The 26,623-nt window shown below is 48.5% G+C and overlaps 1 protein-coding gene across 9 annotated transcripts in view; it reads left to right on the top strand.

Moving 5' to 3' along the window:
* The first annotated feature begins 20,866 nt into the window (after positions 1 to 20,866).
* Asap2 (ArfGAP with SH3 domain, ankyrin repeat and PH domain 2) overlaps positions 20,867 to 26,623 on the top strand; it is a 155,922-nt gene continuing 150,165 nt past the window's right edge. For 8 of the 9 annotated variants that reach the window (XM_036170344.1, XM_036170340.1, XM_036170339.1 and 5 more), the window contains exon 1: positions 20,868 to 21,312. In XM_036170344.1, the coding sequence (XP_036026237.1) occupies positions 21,187 to 21,312 (126 nt within the window). In that variant the 5' untranslated portion in view covers positions 20,868 to 21,186. Of the gene's footprint in view, positions 21,313 to 26,623 lie in introns of all 9 variants that reach the window. The other variant, XM_036170345.1, reaches the window with a different exon arrangement.

The following is a 26,623-nucleotide window of genomic DNA, read 5'->3' as shown; positions in this document are numbered from 1 at the left end:
TTCTCTGGAAAACTCTGCTCGGTCTATCTCTAGCGTCCAGGGTCCAGGAACCAAGAGAGCTGGCACATCCAGATAGGGGTCTTCAGGATCCTCTCTCGGCCCCACCTTGTAGGCGTGACAGTTACAGAAGCCTCAATGGGGGTTGGAACTTCCAGATCAAAGCTAGAATGACTACCCACTCCAGTTGGGTATCAGTGTCCTCATTATTGGTCAGGTGTTAAAGGTGGTCAGGAGGAACTTGAAGTGCTGTCTCCAAGATTAGGGAGGCTTCTGGTACATTCCCCCCCCAATGGACAAACCAAAGACAGCGGTCTCTTCTCCCATCTGACTCACGAGGCTTGTTTCTTCCCTTGCCAAGGAAGGTGCAATGTGGAGCTAGCTTAACTTGAAACCTAAAGGGACATTCCTTTAGCTTAGGTTATCAGGGTCAATGGTAGGATCTCTATATGGCCCCCGATCCCTAGAGTCTGACTTTAATATAGAGTGTTCGAAGAAGGACACCCAGCCAGCAGGGAAGCAAGCAGGCTTTACAGATGGGCAAACACTAAGTAAGGTCAGCTCATGGAGCCAGTTGCCTTGTCTGTAAGATGTGCCCGGAGAGCCCATCTCACAGATAGTTAGGAGGATGGAATTTAACAGAATGCACGCCAAACGTCATCTGTACATAAAAAGAAGTCCATTATCTCTTCCCAGACATCGCTTCCCTGGATGACAGACAGGAGCTATTGGCTTACAATCAGGGCTACAGGGGCTGTTTCTCATTCAAACCACAACCCTCAAGCTTTCGCTCCATCGTGGGACCGGGTCTAGCTTAGACCTGCAAGGTTATTTCCATCAGTTGGGCCCCAAATTCCATCTGTCTTTATAGTTATCCCCAGAAAAACCTAACGATCCCAAAGTTCCAGTCCATGAATTTCTATTCCTTATATTTGCATGTTTTTAGAAAATGTGCTTATACATTTTGTCCATTTTTTTGTTTTGTTTTTTGAGACAGGGTTTCTCTGTGTGCTTTGCGACTTTTCTGGATCTCACTCTATAGACCAGGCTGGCCTCGAACTCACAGAGATCCACCTGCCTCTGCCTCCCGAGTTCCCAGCTTTGTCCATTTTTATGATCACACTAATGACAGATATGTAAAGGGTAAGCAATGAGTGACAGGATTTTATTCAGGCTGCCTGTTAGGCACACGAATTGGGGGAGGGGTGGGGAAGGGACACAGCACTGATGTCCCCTCTGAAATTCAGAAGGGTGAATTGGTGGCATGCTCACTGTCACAGAGCAAGGCTGGACTTGGCCTCATTCTCTGGTTTTGAAGTGCTGCCTAGACACCGTGCCCCAAATCAGCCTCTGGCACACATGAGGAGGCATTTCTCGGTGCCTCCCCACCTGATGCTAAGGGCCATGTGACTAAGCTAACAGCCTATTAGCCTCACCAGTTGTCCTGGGCCTCTCTTGCAATGACCCCCTCCCTGCCGCTCACAGAGTGGCCAGTCAGGTTGCCCCCCAAGCAGCTCCTTATCTTCCTTTCTGCTTAGTGGGTCTCCCCCATTTTTCTCTCGTAGGGCACCAGGGCACATTTCCTGAGTGACAGGATTTGCCCTGGGACAGCAGTCTCAGGTAAGAGCCCAGTGACTCCTTCTCTGAGGGAATGTTGGCAGTCCACAGGCTGCTTCTGATGGCCCGAGAGCCTGTATGCTTGATCTGATGATGGAAGCATCTGTTTTGTTCAGAGGGCCACGTTCTCCAACAACGCACACCTTATACATAACGTGACCTACTGGCCAGTATTCCAGTATCATGACTCTTGCTGTTCAGCTTAGTCCTTGGGACCCAGCACTCTGGGTTGGGCTTAACCTCGTGCCTAGTGGAGCAGCAACAGCAGGCATGGGACTGAATGACCCAGGTCCATCTTCTGCAGGGCGCTTTCTGCTTCTCAAGGCAACTGTTCTTCCATCTTTGAGTCCAGCCTCTTGGGCATCCTGAAGACAGAGGCTTGGACACAGGTCTTAGCCCCAAAAATGCTCTCACCCAGCAATTCTGCATTCCTTCTTCTGAATGCTCATGCTCTAGACCTAGAAAACTTAGCATCGCTCCTGTTTACCGTGAAGGGGTGATCATCAGGCCACATACATTATTATTTCACTTATATGCTAAACTCTATTCAATAGGTGGCTATGAAATTATAAGATTGAAAACAATCCTGTGTGCCAAGTATTTTTGAAAGCATAATAATTTGAATGGCAGGTGGCAAGCCCCTTAGACAGAAGCACCATGGGCACACTAAAGCAGCCATAATAGAAACCCAGCTGTAACAGGTTTCATGTAAAACAGACCCCTAAGGACCAGGGAGTGTTTCCTGGAGAAGTCCTAAAATGTAATCTAGACACATATTTATTTATTTATTTACTTACTTATTTGTAAAAACAGGGTCTCAATGTAACCTAGGCTGACCGCCATCTTATTACATAATGGGTGGAGGATGGTCTTGAACTTTTGACCTTGCCTCCACCCTTCAAAGGCTGGCATGACAGGCATCTACCACCACACCTATTTTACGCATGGATGGGACTTGAACCCAGGGCTGAGCAATTACTCTACTAACTGAGCTATATCCCCCAGTTAGACATGTATTTATTCATTCACTGCACAGATCTTGGAAAAGTTAGAAGAGCCTGGATGCCAAAAGCTTTGCCATGAACTTTACCATTGTAACCGCCTTTCCTTCGGCACACACAGCCTGCTTCAGCTCCAGGGATGCAGGCTCTGTGGTAAGCCCAGCTATAATAACTGACATGCTATAAAACTCCGAAGAATTATGGAAAGCCCACAATCTGCCTTTCTCGTTGCTGCCAAAGAATGTGCTTTACATTTTATTGCCTGGGAAGATAAAATCGAACATGGCGTTTGATCTGGAGCTTGCTCTGGTAATTTGAAGCCCTCCTACCTTGTGTGTGCTTGGGTGGCATGGGGCCCCTTCTTTGCCTCTTAAATTGCTGATCACTGGGGCAGAGGCTGTGGCTTTTCACAGGGAGTGCCCAGGGAGAGCTTGCTTAACTGAATCCCTCCACCCTCCTGGTTTCAACACCTCCCTATCTATGCCTGTGTCCTCCCAAGATGGTAGAACTTAAGAACACCAGGGGTGCATGAAATCACTTACTTTGTGATCTCATCCTCTTCTCTGCATCTCCAAATCCTATCAATGCCAAGAAGCCACCGCACACGCTGACAGTCAGAAGGGCCCTTCTCGGAGCCAGAGATGACTCAGCGGTCAATGAGAGATGACTCGGCCGTCAAGAGCTATTGCTCCTTCAGAAGATCCCAGTTCACTTCCCAGCCTTCCCATCTGGGAATCACAGCAAGGGGATCCCACTCTCTTCTGGTTTCCATGGGAAGCTGCACTCATAGGAACACACAGTCACACACACATACACATAATCAAAATTTAAAACAATCAAAATGTGTAAAAAGAAAAAAAAAAAAGAGCAAGACACAGGGGCACATGCCTTATAATCTCAGCACTCGGGAGGCAGAGGCAAGGGGATCTCTGTGAGCTCGAGGCCAGCCTGGGCTACAGAGTGTGATCCAGGACAAGATTCTATTGTAGGTCATTAGCTTTGTAAGCTGCACTGTGGCAGTTAGAATACATGCACTGTGAAGGCTTTGTGAGGATAAAATGTGCAAAGTAGAGGTCACTGCTAGGTACAAAAGTGACGCTTGGCCAGTGACATGTCTCAGTAGGCACAAGTGCCTGAGTGCACTTGAGTTCGATACCCAGAACTCACAGGAGAAGGAGAAAACTGACCCCCGAAAGTGGTGCTCTGATCTTCACATGCATCCTGTGGCAATTCTGTGCCAATAATAATAAACTTACCATTCCAGCCATGTACTCCAAGTTCCCAAACTGCTTCTTCCTAGATTTGCTGAATCCTAACTGAAATCCTAGCTAGAAAATCCTAACTCACAAATAATAAAAGAAGTCAAGCTGCTCCCGTCTTTGTCACTCAGACCCTCCTCCTGCTGTCCTAACAAACTCCTTCACAGCTTCTCGCCAGTGTGGAGCTCTTTGCGTCCTGAGGCAAGCGCCTGTTCCTCTGGTCTCTCCGATGACACCTACCTTCCACAGAACCCAGGAAATCTATGGTCGGATCTCTCTCTCTCTCTCTCTCTCTTTCTCTCTCTCTCGTTTTGTTTTTCGAGACAGGGTTTCTCTGTGTAGCTTTGGCACCTTTCCTGGAACTCACTCTATAGCCCAGGCTGGCCTCAAACTCAGAGATCCGCCTGCCTCTGCTGGGATTAAAGGCATGCGTCACCACCGCCCGGTGGATCTTTTACTTTTTTTTACATAAACATTCAGGATGTTACAACACCCTTTTATTTAGAATATTTTATCATTTCCATGTCTTTGAGACCAGTGTTATTTGTAGAACAAAACTTCAGACTAAACCACGGAGATAAAATACATACATACATACATACATACACATACATACACACACACACACACACACACACACACACACACACACACACACATATATTTATATATATTACTGCCTTCAAAACTGGAAGGGATAACATTGACAGAGAATAAGCTTCTACAGTTGGATCTTGATGGGGCCCTTGTTGGACAGGGCCCCATAGCTCCATGTCACACAGTCTGCATGGCTTTCGGCCCTGCTTCACTGAAGCCGGTCATGGGTTTACACCTCCTGAGCAGTCCTGTGTCCAGGCCTTCGTGCCCATCCAAGGGACCTCCATGTCGTGCAATAACGGAAGAATGCTCAATGGGGCTGGGGAACAGAGTGGCAGAGTGCTTGCCTAGAAAGCTTAAGACCCTGGGTTTGGTCTCCAGGGCAACAACAACAAAAGCCAAAAAAAAAAAAAAAAAAAAAAAAGCAACAGAAATAAACCTCACCCAGCCTTCCTCTTCCCTGGAAGAAAACCCTCTCATCCTCTCCTCTAAAAGCCTTTCTGTTGAAACATGATACACAAGAAATGCAGAGTCCACCATCCCTCACAGGATCCCTAGGTTGGTGACAGCATCATCCAGTAGGGAAAGACAGTGAATAAATGGAATTATCTAGGACTCAAGGAGAATGAACTTTGTGTCCTCCCTGCCCCTGCCCCAGTATAAATTTGTCCATTCAGAGGATACAATTAAAGCAAGTCCTGGGTCTTAGGGACATAAAGTTGAAAGGAAAAACACCCGATCCCTTGCAAACCCATCATCTAGTGCCAAGGACGTGTAAGCGGGAGGCGCTGTGTGTTACTGTGACGGACCTCCTGAAGGAGCCAACTTAGTGGGAAGAAAGGGTGATTTGTTTTCAGGTCATGGTTGCTCCGCCCTGTTACTTTGGGCATGCCGCAACTTAGTACATCACGGTAGCAGCATGTAGCCCGTGATCCTGTTTACCTCATGGCAGTCAGAAAGGTGGGGGGGGGGCGAGGTCTCAACATCCCCTCAAAGGCTTGCTCCCAGTGACCTAACTTTCTCCCATTAGGCCCTACCTAGGGAGCAGCCTTCAAAACGCAGGGCTTTGGCAGACATTTCACATCCAAACTACAGCGCGTTACCACAGAACATGGTGCCGTGGGAACTGTTGAATATGTATGCTCAGCTCAACCATGGCAGAAGGGACGGGGTGCTCTGTGTTTTACAGTTTGCAAGCTGAGTTTGGGAACATGGGTATGAACTCATCAGGTAGACTGAGCTGGAAGACACCCCCGGTGGACGAAAGGCATATAGGCTTATGATGAGCAGAGAAGGACCTTGTGGTAATCTGGGAAACTATGAGCGGTTCAAAGCATTCTCCCCTCCACCCCCACCCCGAGACAGACTTTCACTATGTAGCCATGGTTGTCTTGGAACTCACTCTGTAGACCAAGCTGGCCTCGAACTCACAGAGATCCACCTGCCTCCACCTCCCAAGTGCTGGGTTTAAAGGTGTGTGCCGCCGCCGCTGCCGCCATGGCCAGCTTTCAAGGCATTCTTTCATTCAGCCCGAGAGATACTTTGAAAGTCTTGAAGCGGTGTGGTAACTCTCCATCAGCAGTGACCTCAGTTGTCCTCCAACCTCATGCTAACGCATGTGCACACTCCCATGCCCATGTGCAACGCCCCACCTCCACACTAAATACATACATAGATAAATAAAGCAGGAACTGGGTGAAAGAATGACCGAGACAATCTCTGGATATAAGCAGGGTTGGGGAAGTTAGACAGCACAGTCAGGCAGTCTGGGCCGTGAAAGATCTCTAAGAGCACACTGAAGAATTTAGGCTTTATTCATAGACAGTAGGGAGCCACGGGGAGATTTTAAGCCATTTAAAACTGCATTTGCATTTTAGAAGGATCACTGTTGGAAAGATCCTGGCATCCAGTAAGCAGGGTGGTTAGACCGTTGGCTAACCCAGAGACGGGAAGATTTCTTATAAAGGAACATTTGCAAATGATGGAGGGCCTGCACGGATAAGGGGCGGAGCAATGGGTAAAGGGGGTTCAGGACCACAGTGCGCACTGTGGGTAATAAATAGAAAAATCAGATCCAGTGACCACAGGATCCGTGGGAGGAGGAAAAAGATGACTCTAAGTCGTGCTGAAGCTTCTGCCTGGACCGCTAAGGGCAAAGAACAAAGAATGAACAATGGCCAGGAGAACTGGCCGTTCCTGGCGGGGAGGCGTTCACCAGGACCTCCACCAAAGTGAGCTGTGTCTCCGCTAGCTAATCTGAGCAAAGGATCTGTCTTAGTCAGTGTTCCATTGCTGTGAGGCGGCACCGTGACCATGGCAACGCTTACAACAGAAAACATTCAGTTGAGGTGGTTTACAGTTCAGAGGTTCAGTCCATTATCATGGCGGGGAGCGTGGTGGGGTGCAGGCAGACATGGGGCTGGCTCCATCTTGATCAGAAGGCAACAGGAAGTGGTCTGAGACAGTGGGCGTGGCGTGAACATATTGAACATATAGGAGACCTCAAAGCCCGCCTCCACGGTGACACACTTCCTTCAATAAGACCACACCCACTCCAGCAAGGCCACACCTCCTAATGGTGCCGCTCTCTAAGAGCTTAATGGGGGCCAACCTGTCTTCCTTAGGGTTACTATTGCTGTGATGAAACACCACAACCCAACCAACTTCAAATCACAGTCCATCACTGAAGGAAGTCAGGACAGGAACTCACACAGGGCAGGACCCTGGAGGCAGGAGCTGATGCAGAGGCCATGGAGGGTGCTGCTGACTGGCTTGCTCCCCATGGCTTGCTCAGCCAGCTTTCTTTTCTTTTCTTTCTTTCTTTCTTTCTTTTTTTTTTTTTTTAAAATAAGATTTATTTATTTATTATATATGCAGAAGAGGGCGCCAGATCTCATTACAGATGGTTGTGAGCCACCATGTGGTTGCTGGGAATTGAACTCAGGACTTTGGAAGAGCAGTCATCAGTGCTCTTAACCCCTGAGCCATCTCTCCAGCCCCAGCCTGCTTTCTTATAGAACCCAGGACCACCAGCCCAGGGATGGCACCACCCACCATGGGCTGGGCCCACCCCATCAATCACTAATTAAGAAAACGCCCTCCAGCCGGATCAATGGAGGTTCCCTCTTCTCAGAAGACTCTAACTTGACTCAGGTTGACGTAGAACCAGCCAGGACAGGATCTATGGGGTCTTTTGCTCTGTTGAGATTCAGACTCCACCAGCTTTGTGTCCCCCGCCACTTGAAGGAGGAAGGTCATTCCTGGCTTTACATCACTGCTCCGCCCTGGTTTGGTGGTGAGCAGCATCTTCCAGAGGTGCTGTCCGCTCCTAGCAGCTTCTGGCTGGATTGCTGTGTCATCTTTCCTGGAGCAAAGCACGAAGGCCCATTCACCAGCTGGCGACCCTGCTGTCAAATCCCTTGGTCTCTGCCTTGCTGGGCTCCCATCTCTGGCTAATTACTCAGAGGGGCCCAGAGTGCCCAACCGGCCATTTCTACAGGTCTGGCCCAACAGGGACCTTCTTTACCACACTCAGGGGATTCTGCCCAGAGGAGGGTTCAGGGCATGACCCTAGGGAGGCTGGGAGCCCCTTAGGAAACTTTGACCCAGGACAGGAGCTGACTGCAGTGTTCTCTTCTTGGCACTGCTAAGTGGGACTCACCACAAGGCAATGCAGAGTCAGCCAGTGAGGTCAGTATTGGCTGTGAACCCCAAGCTGAATGGGAGAGGCCAGGGGGGAGAGGAAAGGGGTGCTAGAACAAATGGAACCAGGGTGTAGGCCTGTTTTTAAAGCACAGACAAAAAGGGACCTTCTTGGGGCGGAGCGCCTGGCTCCGCACTGCTGTGGGGGTTAATGCTGCTGGAGGCAGTTCTCCAAGCAGGGCAAAAAGCCTCGGCAAGCAATCCACAAGCCCTTTGCAGAGCCCCGCACACAGCCTCAGACGCCAGGAATTCCACAGGACTGAGGAAACAAAGTCTGTGTAGAGACGAGGTCTGCTCTGTGGTGATTTGGGCATCACTTCCACTTACAGGCAGAGCAGATTCCCACAAGCCAATTCCCCCACCCCAGAAACGTTCAGATCCACTGGGAACGCTTTTGGCCTTAAAAACATGTTTTAGGACATTTGTCTGTGCACGCACACTCTTGTGAGGAGGTCACAGGACCGCGGGCAGGAGATGGTTCTCTCTTCCACCGTGTTGGTTCTGAGAACGGAACTCGGGTCGTCAGGCTGGGTGGCAAGGGCTTTTACCCACCACACTATCTGGCTGGCCCATGTTTATTCTTGAATCTTTATTTTATAGATGGGTCCTCAGAGGGGCTCACTGTTCACTTACAAACTTACCTCCAGGAATGTCCCCATGCCTGCATACACTCTCAAAGAAACTCCCAAAGCACCGGCTTCGAGCTTCTCCACCTAAATACCGGATAGAGCTGCAGAAATTTGTTTGACAGAAAATCTCCCGAAGCACTGTTCAGCACACAAGATGCCTCAGCCCCTCCCCGCCAACACTAACTTTCACAGGTCTACGTAAGGCCTCCTGAAATCTAAATTTTGAAAATGACCCATGGCCTGGGCCTGGGGAGACGGCTCAGCGGGCAAGTGTACAAGCGGGACTTGAGTTCAAATCCTTGCACACATGTCAAAAACCAGGCATGGCCATGCACACTCCTGTCTAGAGCTACAGAGGCAGGCTGGTTGGGGCTTTCTGTCTGCTAGTCAAGCTGCACAGTCAATGAGAGACCTTGTCTCAAGGCAATAGAGTAGAGATGACTGACTGGGGCACCCAATAACCTCCACTGGCCTTTGCATGTGTGTATGGGTGTGGGCACCCGCATACACATGTGTGTATACACCACACACAAATACAAACCCACAAACACACATACACACATACACACGAACACATTTTTGTTGTTGTTGTTTTGTTTTTGTTTTTTGAGACAGGGTTTCTCTGTGTAGCTTTGTGCCTTTCCTGGAACTCGCTTTGGAGACCAGGCTGGCCTCGAACTCACAGAGATCTGCCTGCCTCTGTCTCCCAAGTGCTGAGACTAAAGGTGTGTACCACCACCAACACCTTGCTAACAAACACAAATTAAAAATGAAAAAATGGGCCAGGCGGTGGTGGTGCACGCCTTTAATCCCACCACTCAGGAGGCCAGAAGGATCTCTGTGAGTTCAAAGCCAACCTGGTCTACAGAGTGAGATCCAGGACAGGCACCAAAGCTACACAGAGAAACCCTGCCTCGAAAACCAAAATCAAAACCAAACCAAACCAAAACAACAACAACAAAAAGAAGAAATGGGCTGAAAAGATGGTTGAGCAGTTAAGAGCAAACATATCAGGTGGTCCCAAGGCATTCAGCACCCACTTCTGGACTCTGGAGTACCTGTATGACTATGTATACATACCCTCACACAGATAGACACATACACAGATAATTAAAAGTAAAATAAATCTAGAAAGTAAGCAAGCAAAAGGGACCCTGGAAACTTGTGATAAGGGGAAGAGTCACAGGTCACAGTGCTTCTGAGCCAAGGGCCATGAGTGGGCACTGGGCCTGGACCATGGTCATTGCAACCGTAGCCCAGTAGACGAGAAAAGATGTTGAGTGCTGTGCCTGTCCGGACCTGGGAGTAGAGAGGCCCTCGGCTGGCATTCTGAGCAGGTGGGGAGGTGCGGTTTGGCTGACAGTTCTGTACTTACACCCACGGCCTGTCTCTGGCTAACACCTCTGGAATAACGTAGGGATGCTGATGGGACAATGAATCCAGAGAGAAGGACCGCTTGTACAGTATCCACTTGAGACCTAGTGGCAGGGCGAAATACGCTAGCCCAGAGAGTCAGGGAAAAACTAGCTTAGGGTAGACAGAGTTAGCATCCCTTCAAAGCCAGATCATGTCAGTCCAGCATGTTGCCGAGTGGCCCAGCATCTGTCCCTGGGTCATCTTGTGCCCTGCTTGGAGGGCGTTCATGTCATGAAGGCTGAGCACCTCTGTAGACACTGTCTCACCTTGTCACCTGGTCTCCAGGGCCACACACAGCACCTACCATGGCTGCATCATCTGGTGGGCTTAATGTCTCTGTAGGATTCTTCTGCATTGACCCCAGGGCTTCTGGATTTTGATGGACGTTTCTGACTGAACTGACCAATGGCACTCTCAACCACAGCAATATTTGATTCACAGACTGAAATCCTAACCTCCAACAACCTCACTATGGGATCATACTTGGAACTGAGTCACTGCAGATGTCATTATTAAAGATGAGGTCATTCAGGATGAGGTGGGTCTTTAATTAGACATGATTACTGTAGTGGTTTGAATGAGATGTCTCCTATGGTCTTTTTTTTTTTTTTTTTTTTTTTGGCGGGCAGAAGGATGTTGAGATAGGGTCTCACTATGTAGCCCTGGCTGTCCTGGAACTCGCTATGTAGACCAGGCTGGCCTCGAACTCATAGAGATCCACCTGCCTACTGAGTGCTAGAATTAAAGGCGTGTATCTCTGTGTCTGGCTTCCCCACTGTCATTTGCACCTTTGGTCCGCAGTTGGTGGTGACGTCTGGGAAGATCCCAGAGGTGTGGCCTTGCTAGAGGAAGAATACCACTTAAGGAAGGCGTTCACTACTTAAGGTCTTCCCTTGCTCCTGGCTTGCTTTCTCTGCTTTGTGAATGTCATTGAACATATGGACTTTGTGACTGGAGGGATGGCTCAGTGGTTAAGAGCACTGACTGCTCTTCCAGAGGACCAGGGTTCATTCCCAGCATTCACATGGCAGCTCACAACTGTCTGTAACTGCAGTTCCAGGGGATTCAACACCCTCACACAGACATATATGCAGGCAAAACACCAGTTAACTGAAACAAAATTTTAAATATATAAAATATATAAAAATAAATAAATAAATATTAAAAAAAATATATATATATATATCCCCCAGTTTTTCGAGACAGGGCTTCTCTGTGTAGCTTTGTGCCTTTCCTGGAACTCACTTAGTAGCCCAGGCTGGCTTTGAACTCACAGAGATCCGCCCGGCTCTGTCTCCTGAGTGCTGGGATTAAAGGCGTGCGCCACCACCGCCTGGCGGATATTTTCTTAATTAGTGATTGATGCCCAGCCCACTTGGTCCTGGGTTCTATAAGAAAGCAGGCTGAGCAAGCCATGGGGAGCAAGCCAGTAAGCAGCACCCCTCCATGGCCTCTGCTTCAGCTCCTGCCTTGAATTCCTCCCTACCTCCTTCCACGAGGAACAGAGATGCGGAAGCATTAGAAGACACAAACCCTTTCCTCCCCAAGCTGCCTTTGGTCATGGTGTTTTGTTAATTACGACACAGGACTTGTTGCATGCTAAACATACAGTCCGCTACTCCCACTAAACCTACCCTCTGAATTCTTAGTCCTTCATTTAAAATTCTTTTTTAAAATTTCATGGACATTAGTGTTTCGCCGGCATGTATGTCTGGGTGAGAAAGTCCGATCCCCTGGAACAGGAGTTACAGACAGTTGTGAGCCGCCAGGTGGGTGCTGGGAATTGAACCCAGGTCCTCTGGAAAAGCAGTCAGTATGCTCTTAACCTCTAAGCCATCTCTACAGCCTTTCCTCTTCATTTTTTTTTTTAAAGCTATACCCAGCCCTAATATTTTTGGACAGATACATACTCACGTACATACTTATTCTCATATTATATATATGTATATACAGAAATAGAGTCTCTAGATATCCAAATCATATATTATGTATGTGCAATTAATATATGCCTATGTTGAGAATTAAGAATCCAATGAAAAATTAACATATGTTCAGGAGACATTTTTCAAGAGTTCTGACAGCCTCCTGGAATTCATTTCAAGTGAGCATCCAACATAAGCTCCTAATTATTGCGCTCTGCCCTAATGGCATTCTGGGTCCTGCGGCTCATCCGAGTCAGCACTGCCTGGAGCCTCCCTTATCTGGAGCCTCCCTTATCTGGAGCCCACTGTGGCTCCCACCTCCACTTCCATGGCATGTGCTTTGAAGCACCAACATTAAATTTGATAATGAAACCCATTATTTCATACAAATAACATAAGCTAATAAATTTTTAAAAAGTTGGATGCAATCCAATTTTCTATTACTAATTAGTGTTTTATCCATCTGTTCTGCCTCCACCCTGGTCCCATGTAATCATCTCTCCACAAGCACCCAAAGGATGTATGTGTGTGTGTGTGTGTGTGTGTGTAGACAGAATAGATATTGGATTGTTGGGTATCTCCCATTGCGCTCTACCTTCTTGTTTTTTTGTTTTTTGGTATTTGTTTTTTTTTTTTTATTTTTGGTTTTTCGAGACAGGGTTTCTCTGTGTAGCTTTGTGCCTTTCCTGGAACTCAGTTGGTAGCCCAGGCTGGCCTTGAACTCACAAAGATCCGCCTGCCTCTGTCTCCCAAGTGCTGGGATTAAAGGTGTGTGCCACCACCGCCCGGCAACCTTCTTGTTTTAAACAGGATCTCTCTCTGTCTCTCTCTGTTTGTTTTTTCGAGACAGAATTTCTCTGTGTGGCTTTACAACCTTTCCTAGATCTCACTCTGTAGACCAGGTTGGCCTTGAACTCACAGAGATCAGCCTGCCTCTGCCTCCCAAGTGCTGGGATTCTCTGTCTAGTGCTTTGTGAAAGCAGTGTGGGCCAGACCACCGATCCTGCCCAGAGACTTCCAGAAAGAATTAAAAAGAACCTTCGGTTTGGTTCTGAAGGATGATTAAGATACTTCCCAGGTGGTCAAGAGGAAGGAAGTCCTCTAGGCCAAGGGTTTGGTGTGATGGTATGAAGGTGTGTGAGGATGAGGAAGCTAGCAACGTGTACCAAGATCAACAACAGCCAGCAAGTGGCAGATGAGAAGCATTCAGTTGGGGGACACAGAAGGGCACTGTCAGCTGGGGAAATGGCAGCTTGAAGTGGCGAGGGTGTGGCTGACACTCTCCCGTGAGAAGAGCCAGTGTATTGCAGACACTTTGGTGTGGGGACCACTGGGTGTGGGTTGCCACTTCTCAACTCTCTACCTAGGGCAACGGGTGGACGAGTGTTGTGGCTAGGCGTCAAGAAAAGCTTCATAGCCGTTTACATCTTAGTTCCACAGAAACTTCGTCTGTCGTGAAATAGCATGCTGCTGATGTTTCCACGATGGGACAAGGTCAAAACCATCCTAAGTTGAAGGGCATTACAAACACAGGCAGAGTTTAGAGGTGTTTAGGGGCCACAGTTTGCTAACCTGAGTCAGAGGGTAGCTGGAGGGGGACTGAGGAAGAGGCCGGGAAAGACTTCAGTGGAGGAGTTTCAATTTTACTTCATGGACAATAGGAAAACACTGGGGAATTTCCGCCCCATTTAAAGGGGTGGGGGAAACTATGGATGGGCCCACATCCTGGAGGAAGAGAGATTGGTTTTGCTTTGGTTTGTTTTGTTTTTGAGAAAGGATCATTATGTAACTCAGTCTGGCTTTCAATTGGCTCTGTAGCCCAGGCTAGCTTCAAATTCAGACGCTTCAACCTCAGCTTCCCTGGTGTTGGGATTACAGGCATGGACCACCACACCCCGCTATGGAGACGGTGATTTGATATAAGAAAATAAATAATTGCAAGCACCCTTTAAAAGCTGTGTTAGCAAAAGCTATTTGCATATGGAGTGCTAATTAAACTTTTTATTTATTTGGTTTGTTTTGCTTTTCCCTGAAAACAAACCCCACCCTCCGCTGGCACTTGTTTGTAGAATTCTAAGTACTTGAAAACAACAAATGGCATCTTCTTAATTACCGTAAGACAAATAATATTTATTAACACAAGTTACCTTTGCTTGCATAACACAGTGTATCGGGGCTTTAATCCTATATGTATTTAATTCCAGGAGCATGACTCAGAGTTGGGAAGCCACTACTCTGCTGCTGTTGGCAGGGAAGATAGAATTATATTCAAAGTGGGCTGGTAAATACCGAAAGCCTAGTCTCTGAAAATAGATGAGTGTGTCTGTACATAAATACACTTCTTTTATGTTTGCTGACTTAAAGGATGGACAGCACACAGCCTGCAAAGCATTCCAAGCCATCTACTCTTCCATAATGAATCCTGTATGGCTAACTGATTCTCATAGATGCTTTCATTGATTTTTGCCAAGTGCCTGCCTTCACATCCAGTCTGCAGTTTAACCATGACTGGACAAAATAAGACGTAGAAGAAATGTTTATTATCCAACTTAGTCAGCAAAGAACTTGCTGGTGCCGTTGACAAATGAGCCCAGCTCGGATGTCGATGCCAGTTGGCATTTGTTTATGCTAATGAGCGAGCAGGGCTGAAGTGAACTGGTAAAGATGTATATTGTAACTTCATCTGCCCAGGATACTAGTGGCCTCCTTGCTTCATCGTACCACAGTTGGCAAATAAATATTGGCGGCCTTTTCTCTCAGACATCTTCGTTTTTCACCCACGGTAGCTGAACACATTCACAACGCTCTGCGATTTGTTTGGCTTAGACAATCAATGAAACAGTAACTTCAGTCATGATTAGCCGTTGCCCATTTCTCTGGTGTAAATACTCCCAACAAGCAATTTCAAGCTGCCACAGTATGGAATTGGGAGATGGGCCACACACCACCACCACATAGGATTTCGATCAGACAGGAGAAAGAACCCAAACCCACGGCATTCCTGAATGCGTGACAGAGGCTCACTTGACCGTCCCCCACAGTCTCCAGCTGAAGCTCCTTGATCTAGACCGCCTCTTGCGTGTCAGTGCCGAGAGCCGAGAGCCGAGAGCCGAGAGACCTCTTTAAGATGACAAAAATGAACGGCCCTCGTGTGCCCGTCTGTAAAATTAGCTGAGAATAGATCTGCTTGTCATCCATCCTCTAAAATCAGTTCTGAAGGCGGATCCAGAATACACTCCTTTTCAAATGTCTAGTCCTAAACCGGGCACGGTGGCACATACTTTTAATCCTAGTACTCAGGAAAGCAGAGGCAGACAAATCTCTGTGAGTTTGAGACCAGCCTGGTCTACAAGAAAATTCCAGGCTAGCCAGGAACAAACACAAATGCCTCAGCCCAAGGATGAGCTTCTCAGCAGTAACATACCACTTAAGGTATTCTGTGTTGATATAAACACAAAACATGGGAAATGGAGTCATGAATGCTAGAGCAGAGAAGTACTTTAATTATGAGCTCATCTAGGGCACAGCTCAGTGGAAGAACACCAGTTAAAAGGGCTATGTGCAGAGAGATGGTCCAGTGGTTAAGAGCAGGTTCAATTCCCAGAATGGACGCTTACGGCCATCTGGAATTCCAGTTCCAGGGCATCCGATGCTCTCTCTGGTCTCTGAGGGCACAGAATGCATGAAAGTGAAATACCTAGACATATAAACACAAACATTCAAATGTGTTTGTGTTTGTGTTGGGTTTGTTTGTTTGTTTGTTTTGTTTTGTTTTTTGTTTTTTGTTTTTTTTGGTTTTCCGAGACAGGGTTTCTCTGTGTAGCTTTGCGCCTTTCCTGGAACTCACTCTGTAGACCAGGCTGGCCTTGAACTCACAGAGATCTGCCTGCCTCTGCCTCCTGAGTGCTGGGATTAAAGGCCTGCACCACCACTGCCCGGCGTGTTTGTGTATTATAAAGCTGAGCCTGAAGAGATGATAACTCAGCAGCTAAAAGCACCTGTTGCTCTTCAGAGGAACAGGATTCAGTTCCCAGCACCGACATGGTGGCTTACAGCAATCTCTAAGTCCAGTTCCAGGGCACCGGACACCTCTCTGGTCTTCATGTACACCAGGCATACAGATGGTGCACATACATGCAGATAAAACATTCAGGCACACAAACAAACATGTCTTTTTTTTTTTTTTTTAAAGCCAGTGCAAGCACCTCTTATTATTTTATATATGAATTAGCTGCAGCGCAAGGAAGTTAATTTACTCAGCAACAAGTAGACAGCAAGATCTAGATTTCCGTGTGTATTACAGTGGTACGCTGCCAAACCCTTCCCTGCCTCTGGCCTCAATGCATGAAAAGTGAGGTCAGTGACAGATACGTGTAGCCAGCTTTCACTTTGGGAGCAACTAGGGCCCTTTCACAACATTCTTTTTTTTTTTGAGGGGGAAGTACTTTATAATGTGGAGGGGAAACTTGAAGCAGCGCTTCCTTGTTCACATCACGGGGTGCTTTGGGGTGCTTTGTTTCACTGCACCATTTGCCACATAGTTCCTTCAAGGCACAGACCTGTTCATTCCAAGAGTAATCATTTACAAGTGAACAGCAAGCGATCTGGAAAGGTCTGCGATAAACCAGCCAGCCCTCCAGAAAAATCCAGAGCGAAGAACATAATTTTCCCCCTTGGTCAGAGAGTGAAAAGTCTCAGGGTCTTGTGATCTCCCAAAGGCAGAACCTTCCTTTGGAGAAATGGTCCGTCAGCCAGTCTTGGTGGGCTGCCGGGTGTTGGCTTTCCTCTCTTTCTTCTTCCTTTTGGTTTCCTGGGATGAATTAATTTGAAAGATGAAGGTTTATGTTGGCTTACGGAATCAGAGGTTTCAGTCCTCCATCACTCGGCCCTGTTGCTTTGGGGCCCGTGGTGAGGTGAGACATCATGGTGGAAGAATGCCGTGGAGGAAAGCTGCTCGCTTCGTGACAGAGGGGAAATCAGAGAGAAGGTGGAAGCTGGACTCTGGGGTCCTCTTCCAGAACAGGCCTGCGAGATCCAATAACACTTCCTTCAACAAGACCCCGCCTGCTCCTGGTTCCACCTCCCAGAAGCACCATCCAGAGGATGCCGATGGTGTCGTCGAGGCCTGCATGCTTTTATCCAGAACTTTTTAACTCTTCAAAGTCTCAAAACAATCTAGTTATTGTTTCTGAGAGAGGGTCTCTCACTGTGTAGCACAGGCTGGCCACAAGCTCACAGAGATCTACCCGTCTCTGCCTCCAGAGTGCTGGGATTAAAGGTGTGTGCCCCAACACCTGCCAAGGATCTAGTTTTTTTTTTTTTTTTTTTTTTTTTTTTTTAAACTCTCAGTGATGAAGTTGCTTTGAAATGGATTGGTATGAATTTACGCACAGTTCTTGTTTATCCCAGCATCCACAACAACAAACCTTTTCTCTGCTACTGTTTGGATGTGGTTTGTTTCCTAATCCTTCACAGGTTGGAGCCTTGGCCTTGGTGTAGTGGTGGGACTGAGGAGGGGCCTAGAAGGAGGTCGTTAGGGCATTGTGGATACTACCCTTGGAAGCATTAAGATGGTTTTCTTGGGACCTCTATTAGTTCTCATGAAAGAGAGTTTATTATAAAACAGAGTTTGACTCTCTGGCTCGCAATCTGTGATCAATCCCATGGGCAGCATAATGTGGACATTGTGTTACTACCTACCACAGGCCACATGGATGGGGCTGCTTGATCCTAGACTTAGGCTTCTGTCCCGGTTTGTTTTCTGTTGTGATCAAACTCTGAACCTGAGGAAGGAAAGGGTATATCTGGGTTACAGTTTAGAGACCCTCAACCAGGAAAGCCCAGGTAGGAACCTGGAGGTAGAGACTGAAGCAGAGGCCGTGGAGGAATGCCACTTAGTGGCTTGCCCTTCTTGGTCTATGCAGGTCCACCTGCCTAGGGATGGTACCGCCCACAGTGGGCCGGGCCCTCCTATATCAATTAGCAGTCAAGAAAATGCCTTAGAGATGTCAGCCCGCAGCCAATCTGATGGAGGCAATTCCTTGAGATTCCCTCTTCCCAGGTACATCTAAGTTTGTATCAAGTTGGCAAAACTAACAGTGCGGTCTCCAAAGCCATTGGCTAAAGAGCTCCTTCCCTTCCTCACCTCACTGTTTCGTCTTCCAGGGCTAGAGATGAACCTAGGCCCTGCACATTACAGACAAGCACTAGTACTCCATTACCACTGGCTGCAGCCCAGCCAACTTCCTCTTCTTTATAAGTTTCCCAACCTCAGGTATGTTAGAGCGACAAAACCAGACCCATACACCAAGGTTATAAAAAGGACGACAGTCTTTTATATGAATTATATAGGCCCAAAGACATACGGATTCAGATTTTCTCAGATTTGTGTACATGGTATACATTTCGAACCAACCCTTACTGGGGTCTAGGACAATACTCTATAATCAGATTCATTTATATTTTACAGTAAAACATAAATATATGGAGTGGGGTAAGGGAGATTATATACTGCCTCAATTCAGTTTCAGGACAATTTTATCATTAAGAGTTACTATTATTTGTTTTTTCAAGACAAGGATTCTCTGTGCAGTCTTGACTGTCCTGGAACTCACTCTGTAGACCAGGCTGGCCTCGAATTCACAGGGATCCACCTGCCTCTGCCTCCCAAGTGCTGGGATGAAAGGTGTGCGCCACCACTGCTCGGCAAGAATTATTTTTTTAAAATAGGTTTTTTTCAGGGATTTTTATATATTTAGCAGTGTCTAGGCCTCTAATAGTAACATCAGCATCCCCGTCTCTTGACGCACTAAAAAATGTAAATGAGGGTTGCAGAAGTTGCTTGGTGGTGAGGTATTTGCCTAGAAGGTTCAAGGTTTTGGGTTCAGTCTTTAGTACTCCACATAGAGGAGTATATGCGTTTGATTTGTGTTCAACATTTAAACTTTAAATTATATGCGTGTGTGTGTGTGTGTGTGTGTGTGTGTGTGTGTGTGTGTGTGATAGACACGTTGATTAGTTTGACTGGTAGCGTAGACTAGTAGGTTAGTTGACTGGTAGTCAAGAAAACCACTATTTTCTCTTAACTTCTCAAGGCATTACAGAGACCAGCCCTCCAAAAAACAAAACCTTGAAAAGTTTCAGAGAATATTCTTCAACTTCAGAGAAGAACAAAAGGGCTTACCAGTGGGAAAGCGGGCAGAGGGGGCAGAAAATGACCTTGTGAAGGAGAGGGTGCATATAACAAAATACCCTTGAGTTACACAAGCCTGCCATAGGGAGTCCCAAGACACTAAAAGGATGGAACTACACAAAGAGGTAAAGAGATGCACAGTTTGGGGATTGCTCGCCTAGCCTAGCAATAAAAGCTACCCACTGGCACAGCTATTTTTGAAAGCTGAACTTCATTCACACACAGTGCTAGTGAAATACCAGAAGCCATACATAATGTCTGACCCCAGCGGCTACCTCATATGGCACATTTGTACACGGGAGCTTTAAAAAGATTGACTGGTCCACTGTCCTATGGAGGCAGGAGACCACTTTTGTCTCCCACCTTGGGTTTCCAGTGTCTCCCACACTCCCTCCTCTTCAGACACACGGAGGGTTTTTTTTTTTTTTTTTTTTTTTTTTGTCATGTTTCTCTAGGCTGTATGGTTGGTGGCAGCGGTAACCATGCCACACGCCTGGTGGAGTTATAGGGTGTGATTTTTGACTGGTGTCTTTAGAACCTCTGGGTTTTTTAATACAGCTGAGAATTTCCTTACGAGCTATAAATGAAAAGTGTGTACTAATTCAGACGTTTTATTGGCCCAGTCTTGTCTGGGATCGGCCAGCTGCTGTTTGCAGTACTTTCTCATAGAACCATCAAGAACAATAGCTGCTCTCTTCTCATATGCTACCTCTGGTCCCCTTGGTTCCCCCACCCCCTCTTTCGATACCAATATTGCAGTGCGTTCTGTGGTCTTTGCAGGGTGAAGCCTTGACTAGCCCCCTAAAACTGTTTACAAGTAACTGGGAGTACCCCTAATTGTACAAGCATAAGAAACACGACGTTCACAGGGGTCTGTCTAGAAGTACTCGTCCAAGTCGAAGGGCATAGGTTTGAATGCCCATTTGGCCTTATAGCTTGTGATCTCTGGCCAACTCTCTATGATAATACCCATCTTTACCAGGTTCCTTAAAGCTGTGAGGAGGTGTACTGACACTACATTGTCCCAGTGACTGCATCCCAAACTATCCCCCCGCAGCTAGTCCTGCTAGGGTGCAGGAGGGGTGCCTCGGCGGACCTCACCGTCCTGTAGGGGGCGAGCTATCCACACTGTCCTCTCGCTTGGCCCTTCCTTGAGGTTCTGGTGGGGAATTCGGGGGGTTCTTCGCCCAGGGGTGGGATTGGGGAGCAGAAAGGTGGCTTTCGTTCCGGCCGAGAGGCCGGAGCCTCGGGTCCCAGTTCACGCCCACCGGGGAATGTGAGCCAGAGCTCCGGACTAGCGCGGCGAGGCCCGGGCACCGCAGCCCGGGAGTGGGGCGCGCCCTCGAACCCCTGTAAGCCCTGAAGGCAGACACAATGCGGCGGCCCGCAGGGGCTGGCGGGCCCCGAGCGCGTACCTCCCTCTTTCCTGCGGCCTCCGCTTCCCGGCGGCGCGGTGGCGGCGAGCGCGCCGATTGGTGGCCGGGCCTGCGCCCCGCCCCTCCCCGCGCCCCGCCGGCCACCGCCCCCTGGCCGGGACCCGCCCCTCTCCGCGGGAGGCGTCGGGGCCAGCGGCTGGGTGGCGGGCAGTTCCCGCCAGCTGTGCGCGCCCGCGTCTGGGCTCGCTCGGAGAGGACGCGGCGGCGGCGGCTCCCGGAGCCCAGCGGGCAGAGCTGCGGGCTGCGCGCGCCCCTGCTCCCGCCGTGCGTCCCCGCGGTGGCTCCCGCGCCCTGCGGCGGCGGCTCCCGCGCCCCGCGCTCCCCTTTGTCCGCGGCCCGGAGCGGCGGCGGCGGGGTCGGAGCCCCGCGCGCCCTGGGCGACTGAGGCGGCGGTGGTCCGCGCCCGCGCGCCGCGGCGATGCCGGACCAGATCTCCGTGTCGGAATTCGTGGCCGAGACCCATGAGGACTACAAGGCGCCCACGGCCTCCAGCTTCACCACGCGCACGGCCCAGTGCCGGAACACCGTGGCGGCCATCGAGGAGGTGAGCGGCAGCCTCGGCGAGCGGGGCGGGCGGCTCGGGCCGCGGGGACCGCGCTGCGCCCTGGGGACCCGCAGGCGTCCGCGCCTGCTCCCTGATGCCCGGTGCCCGCCGCCCGCGCCCACACCCGGGAAAAGTTTCTGGTCCCCCAGAGCCGGACGCGGCCGGGCCAGCAGTGCCCGACACAGAAGCCCTTTGTTCCCAGAGAGGTGGCTCTGGGGAGAGGCTGTTTGGCCACCTTGGGCCTTTTTGGGGGGAACCCTCCTGTCTGCTCTCCTTTCCCTCGCAGGGTTCCAGGTCCTTTGCCTCATATCTCGGCGAGGTCAACTTCGGCCGCAGAGTCCGTGGCGGCTGCGAGCCGGGGACCCCTGCGCGCGCTGCAGCCCCGGGTGGTGGGTCCCCCCGCGCGGACCTCTCCAACTTGTTCCAGAAGTGGCCCGGCGGGGGCAGCTGTGCTCCCTGAGCCAGCCGCGGAGCAGGTCCAGGGGACCCCGAAGCTGCTCAGGCAGGGGTGCCATCCTAGCCCGGGAGGCCTGGCAGCTCCCACTGCGTGCCGCAGAGCAGCGCTGCCGCCGGGGTGGTGGAGCTTTGAGGTCCGAAAGACCCTTGGGGGCCGCTCCTGGGCTACCTGTGTGGTGTCTGTGGGCACTGTGGTCATCTCCCTTGCCCTTAACCTGGAAAAGGCCTGATTTTAGTAAGGGCTTTCAAGGTGCAGAGTCATTGTACTGAATGAATTGCTAAGCAGAGAGCTCTCCAGATCCTGGGGAAGATGGTCTGCAAGAGCCAACATGCAGCTTGGGTTGAAAATTAAAGCAGGCTTGGAAGGGGCTGGGTGAGTCCCTGGGCCACGGCGGGCTGTGCGGCTTGGGACAGTCACACTACCATCATTTCCTTCACCTTCCAAACAGGATCTAGAGTCGCATCATTTCGGCTTCCTAGGTTTTGTGCACTCAGCCGGGCTCACAATAGGCAACTGGCGTACAAGACACACGTGTAGCGGTAGTGAACCCGTGACTGCCTTTCTTTTGGCCAGAATTTTAAGATTGGGGTAGATATTTTAAAACACTCGTGCCAGCGGTTGACGTCTTGGGAGAGCTTTACCTTAAGCAGTATCATTAAATCCTTTCCCCTTGCTTGAACGCAGCATCTGCTATTAAGAATCGCTTGGGGGAAAAAAAAATGATGTAGACGGTTCAGCATAAAATATTTTTCTTTGTAGACATACACGGTCAGGACTAGACTCCGTGGAAAATACTAGCTTCAGCATCCTGCTGTCGGCTCCACTTTCTCCTCTCTCCCCTCTCCCAAAAGGTCTGCAATGTGAATCTTTTGTAGTGAGTTCAGTGTCGTGCAGATTGCTGTATTCTGTCTACTGTCAGCACGGCTTAAACAGGGTCCCTTTGGATGAGGCAGGTGGGATGAGGCGTGGGAAGTCGTTTCTCCCCCCCCCCCCATAAGTGCCGGTTGAAAAGCCGTAGGAAAATACTCACAATGTTTTGAAAATATGTCATTAATGCTTATGGAAATGATTGCATTTCAAAAGGTAGGAACCCTTCTTTGGGAAGGGACTTGGTGTGTGATGTCCTTAAAAGAAAGCTTGTGTTTATAAAGTCATGACCTCCCTGCAATGTGTCAGTTAGTATTGTCAGCACGGGCAGATGTTGGAAAGCCAGGCAAAGAGGAGTTGGGATTCAAGTTGGCATACCCTGTCCCTGATTAATTTTAGTTTACAGCGGATGGACTCAAAGCTGCTTTTGCACGCAATGCAGGAGATTACCCGAGAGCTCGGTTACTGAGTAGATTGAAGAGAGACTGGATTTGGTCATTTGGTTAAATTGCAGGCCTGATTCACATGCCTCCTAAGCAGAGAATGGGTTCAAGCTGCAAATGGGGAAAACATTAAAATCATTGCAGGCTTTATCTCATTTTAAGCAAACCCAGTGTCCACTCTAGGATGATAGTGTGTATGAGCTGGGAGTTGGAGGTAATTTGGAAATTGAAAGGGCTCAGCATGGATTGCCTAGAATAATGCTCTTTCCCCTCATAGATTAGTTACTGTTCATTCCATTACAAAAATAAAAAATTGGTCTGTGTCTGATGTCATAACAGATGATGCTCACAATACTTGGATTTCAAGCAGACATCTTTTTTTTTTATGCTGAGATGAGACATGAGTGTGGGTACTGTGACACACATAAAGTTATGTATTTCACAGAAATAAGATTTAAAAATATAAGCAGGCCCCCCCTCCCCTCCCAGCTTAAATGAGTTCTGGATTTAGTGAACCGATTTAAAGCTGATTAACTTCAGCAAACCTGTTCGATTCCCATGGAGGCTATGTCTGGTCATAGTTGGTTTCTGGCTGAAATAGGCTTTCTTGGTTTGTATACCTGTAGTTAGTGTATCCGCAGTTCTAATGCTTGCCCGGTAATTCAGATGTCGTACCTGTGGTGTTGAGTCTCTGTCCCTGGTTTGTAGATGAGGAACTTGGGGCTGGGAGAGAGTGATTTTGATCCTGGCTCCATGCTGCTTTCGCAAACCACGCTTAGTAGTGGTGCATCTCTAGATTGTCCCTTTGCCCTACCAGCCATCTTCAGGTCAGGTCCCTCACTTTCCAGTTGTATGACTTGGCATGAAACACACTCCCCCCACCCCCTTCCTCCTTCCAGTTTTCAGTCCTGGATAATCATATCTGCCAGTTTCTGAAGACTTCGGGGAAGGTATGTGGTACAGTACCCAAAAGACAACTGACCTATTAAATGCTGTTTTTAACCAGATTTTGCTGTAGTTAATATACAGACCCTGGGGGGAGAATGGGACCAGGGGGAAGGAAATGGGTGAATGGCTGAAGGCCTAAAAGTAAATGGAAAATGTCTGTCTGTCTGTCTGTCTGTGTGTATGTGTCTCTCTCTGTGTGTGGTGTGTATGGTGTGTGTGTGTGTGTGTGTGTGTGTGTGTGTGTGTGTGTGTATGTGTGTATGTGTGTGTGTATGTGTGGTGTGTATGGTGCACTGGATGGTTTGTGTGCTGATTGTGTGTGTGTGTGTGGTGTGTATGGTGTGTATGGTGCACTGGATGGTTTGTTTGCTGATTGTATGTGTGTGTTGTGTTTGTGGTGTGTATGGTGTGTGTGGTGTGTATGGTGCACTGGATGGTTTGTGTGCTTATTGTGTGTGTATGGTGTGTATGGTGTGTGTGTGTGTGTGTGGTGTATATGGTGCACTGGATGGTTTGTGTGCTGATTGTATGTGTGTGTTGTGTTTGTGGTGTGTATGGTGTGTGTGGTGTGTATGGTGCACTGGATGGTTTGTGTGCTTATTGTGTGTGTGTGGTGTGTATGGTGTGTGTGTGTGTGGGGGGGATGTGTGTATGGTGCACTGGATGGTTTGTGTGCTGATTGTATGTGTGTGTGGTGTGTATGGTGTGTATGGTGCACTGGATGGTTTGTGTGCTGATTGTATGTGTGTGTTGTGTGTGTGGTGTGTATGGTGTGGTGTGTGTGTGTGTGTGTGTGTGTGTGTGTGTGTGTGTGGTGTGTGTGGTACACTGGATGGTTTGTGTGCTGATTGAGGCCAGAGATGATATTGGATGTGTTCCTCCATCAATTCTCCATCACCTTTCTCTGCTCCCCCTCCGGGGGTGGGGTGGGGGTGGGGTATAGCTACTGTCCTAAGTTTTCACCTGAGTCCTAGGCTTGCACACTCAGGTTCACAAGCTTGTGTGGCAAGCAGGGTACCCCCCAAGCTGTCTTCCCAGCCCCCACGCATCCCCTCTTAACAAGTTTATCGTCTTGGTTGAGAGTGTGGCTGGTTTGAAACTTTTCACTTGGTGATGATGTTCTCTGGGTGAAGTAATTATTTTGCACGGTTTTCACAAACTTCACGAAGTGGGGAGCCGCCACTGGCGTCAGCTTTGAGCTTTTGGAAATACAGGGAGAAAGTAAGTAGCTGTGGCATGAATCTGAAAACTGAGCTGCCCCCCACCTCCAGCTTTATTTGTGTCTCTGATTTTCTTTAAGCTTCTGGTTAAAATACTCTCGAAACAGAGAAGAATTGTGTACACTCTTGGGATGTTCGCGCTGTCTGTGAGACGCGTTTTCTTTGCTCCCCCTTTTCTGTCTTGTTTATTTGGCATTGATGGAGTTTTAAAAATAAATTTGATATTGACTCTTAAGTATTAACATTTAATCTGCTTCCTTCCGGGGCCTTGATTCTCTGACTCTGTTGTCCTTGGTTACCTTGGAAATCTCTTTGCTGTTCTGACTGAGAAGGGAGCATGAACATCTGGACTGTGCAGACTCCCAGGGGGCCTGCCGTTCGTGGGGCCAGGCTCCGCCCAGTCGTTCCACTGGGAACTGGCCTTGCTTTTGATTCTGAGTTGTGACTTGTTTGTAAACCAGCTTCTTCAAAATCCCAGGCTTACAGATTTGTACCCTTCGTCAGAAGGACGCCACCTCTTTCCCAGTATATATGTCTTCTTGGAAGGGAGCCTCTATAGGCCCACAGGCCTCCACGTTATACTGCTCTGAAATTTGCAATGCTGTATCTGGACCATTTTGAGTCAGTTAGAATAGAATTGTTTTTTCCCCTCAGCTGAATTCAATTTTCATTTTATGATTAGTAGAAGCACTACTAATACTATTAATACTATTAGCAGTACTATTACTGTTACTGCTATTACTAGTTTAATGCTATTAGTATTGTTAGTACTATTAATAATATTAGCAGGTGCTAAGACCACTCCTTGTGGGTTCTAGCTCTTGGTACTGTTCATTTGGGATCCATGGAATCCTGCAGTATGTTGGGTGAAAGGATTAGAAATCCCTTCTCTTTGAAAAAACTTGTGGTCCCGTTGGAGAAACATCCTCCAGGCCGATGAGAGCACTCAGGTCACAGGGCATGTCTATGAGGACATCTAGGGTGATTGATATAAAGCCCAAGGCTGGGACTGCTTAGGTGTGGTCAGGGCTGTGGGTGGAGAGGGCCTTGAATGGAGGTGTGTCACAAGTGGCCCCAAGGTGGTTTAATCCAGTCTTCCATATCTGTGTCTCCACCTTTGGTAAATGTTTACCCAATCCTGAGCTGGTGACCAGGTAGGCCTTTGGTGGGATTTTCATATCCATTCTGTCCTCTTAGGTCAATAATTTATTTGTAGATTTTGCACTGTTGGCCCAAGAATGAAGTCAGCTCCTTGGTCAAATTAGTCTGTCTCAAATGCCTGGTAGCCACAAGGATTAATGGTGACTGTGCTGAATGATGATGCCGTTCTGCATACTTGCAGAAAGTCCCGCTGGTGAGTGCAGTTTTAGATCCTT

Source organism: Onychomys torridus, chromosome 21 (genome assembly GCF_903995425.1).
Source record: "Onychomys torridus chromosome 21, mOncTor1.1, whole genome shotgun sequence".
In the NCBI taxonomy this organism is placed as follows: Eukaryota; Metazoa; Chordata; class Mammalia; order Rodentia; family Cricetidae; genus Onychomys; species Onychomys torridus.
The sequence above is the reverse complement of the archived record's forward strand: the minus strand, read 5'-3'. Positions and strand labels throughout refer to the sequence as shown.